Source organism: Opisthorchis viverrini, assembly GCF_000715545.1.
Source record: "Opisthorchis viverrini unplaced genomic scaffold opera_v5_72, whole genome shotgun sequence".
Lineage (NCBI taxonomy): Eukaryota > Metazoa > Platyhelminthes > Trematoda > Opisthorchiida > Opisthorchiidae > Opisthorchis > Opisthorchis viverrini.
The window spans coordinates 16,049-18,253 of NW_008751728.1; the positions used below are offsets into that span (position 1 = coordinate 16,049).

At 49.0% G+C, this 2,205-nt stretch overlaps 1 protein-coding gene across 1 annotated transcript in view; it reads left to right on the forward strand.

Annotated features, from left to right (window-relative positions):
• Positions 1–252: 252 nt before the first annotated feature.
• T265_04380 (hypothetical protein) overlaps positions 253–2,205 on the forward strand; it is a gene marked incomplete at both ends in the record, with an annotated part of 19,659 nt that continues 17,706 nt past the window's right edge. Inside the window, 2 exons of the mRNA XM_009169119.1 lie at positions 253–311; positions 1,174–1,337. Coding sequence (XP_009167383.1) covers positions 253–311; positions 1,174–1,337 — 223 coding nt within the window. The remainder of the gene's footprint in view (positions 312–1,173; positions 1,338–2,205) is intronic.

The window sequence follows — 2,205 nt, forward strand, 5'->3', positions numbered from 1 at the left end:
CAGTCTAGTTTTCAGATTATCTAGACGTTTTCTAGCCACCTGGAAGTTATCGGGTAGGGCAAGTGCGTCATCCTTCCATGGGAGCGGCAGCTAATAGTGCCCACTTACCCGCACCACGCCAGTCTCTGCTATCAACGGTGCTCTTGGATCCTCTAAGGAGAGACTAGTGTTCGATGCTGAAGTATCTGCGAATTCCGAGTTGTTCAGTCGCTGCAAATGCTCCTGGATACCCTGACTGCACCCGTTTATACAATGACTGACGACCTTCTGCTTCGTCCCATTTTTCACCGGACCAAGAAGTATCCAACCGAGTAAGGTTTTCACAGTAAACGGCTGCTTTTTACTCCCCAGGCGCTGGTGAAAGACCCAGTGTGCTCCAGATACGTCACAACCAATAAGGATTCCTACCTCGTCTTCGCTCAGTTCGTCAAAGGCAACTTCCTTAATGTGAGGCCACTTGCGAGCCGCTTCTTTGATAGATGGGACAGCTTGCATAGGTAAGCTATCAACGACGAATGCCTTGTCAGTATCTATCGACTGACTTTCATTCATTGATGAGAGCCTGATGTCATTAGCTTCCGATGTGCATCCAATGGAACCCCCCAGTGTATCAATGGCCATGGACGTGGGTGGCAGTCTGATCCCATTTTTTACCAAAAGGTCCTGCTTTACTAGCGTTATCTCGGACCCAGCATCTAAAATGCATACGTTGTCACCTTTCCTGCAGGACTGTCAAGCATGACAGGAGTAACTCCTAAGCGTGCCGGAAGCCGACTACCTCGAGTTAAGGCACACAAAACCCCCGCCTCTGCGTACGTCAAAGCTTTGTTTCCGGGTTGTGATATATGTAACAAACTATGATGCCGTCCGCTAAAACCCGGCTGGCCGCATCGAACTACTGAGTTGCAATTCTTGGCCATGTGGGAGTCTCCTAAACAGACAAAGCAGGAATTATGCTCCCGTATGCATTTCCATCTGCCGGGAACTTTCATAGACAAAAAGAGATGGCAGCTAAAAATTGGGTGAGGCTGTGAACATAATGCGCAAGCACTTGGACGACCGTTTCTGTCTGGTCTGATGTTGGCTAGGAAAGAGGTATAACCATCCCGTCTAGAGGTTTGGTTGGTAGAAGTCGGCGTTACAGGGGACATCTTACGTCCCCCCTCCAGCCAGTTGCCCGAAACGACTCCTTGCAACGCGGGAGCGCGTGTTCACAAACTCCGTCAAGTCTGTGAACGTTGGGTCCCCGCCACTCGCAGACATCTTATCTGGCACCTCAAACCATTTGCACTGCAATGGCGAGGGAATAGAACGCACAATTCTCTCTACAACCGCTAGTGAGTGCAAGTCTGAGACGTAACACATTTGCGTCGGCGCAAATTCGTAACTGTTCATTTTTATACACAAGTCCGACAAAGACTTGGCTGCTCCAGTGGTTTGTCGTGCAAAACGAAACAGGCTTTCTAGTAGACAGCAAGTGATAATATGAGGCTGACCAAAGAGATTGCGAAGAATCTTCCTTGTTCTGGAGTATGCTACTTCCGGCGGGAGCATCATACATTCTTCAATGGCCGCCTCTGCGTCGACTCGACAGTAGTTGATCAGATAAAGGAGCCTCTGACTTGCATCCTGCACCTTGCTATCAATGTATAACTCAAATTGGCGGGTGAACCTCCGGTAATGACACGGACTAGCATCAAAGTATGATAGTTCCACCTTTGGTAGGTCCATAGTGGCTGACACTGGAGTGACGGAAATGGCCGGTTTTGACCCTGGGAGTGGCCCTCTGATATCATCAGCATATCTTAGTGGTCTCTCATCTGTCTGGCATTGTTTCACGTACCCCGCTAATTGTTCGTTTGAGGTCACTGGTTCCCAGACTTCATCTCGTGAGTCCCCTTCGGCCTCTAGCTCAATTTTGGCAACTCAGTTTTGCTATGTGCCTCTAAGGGAGCCCGCTGTAGCTCGACAGCCCGCTTAAACCGATACTCCTGGAGCTGAGCAATCCCTAAAGCTTTACTAGGCTACACTACTTTTACGAGTGGAAGCACAAAGTGACTTACAAGAAACGGGGCGCGAAGCAAACTGCATTGCAATTGTTTTCTTCGCAGCTTCCATCGTTTCCGTGTCCCTGGATCCGGTTTCCTTCACAATCGTTCCAAAAGTTGACATCTTTATTTCGAACAAGACGACGTAAGATGTCGA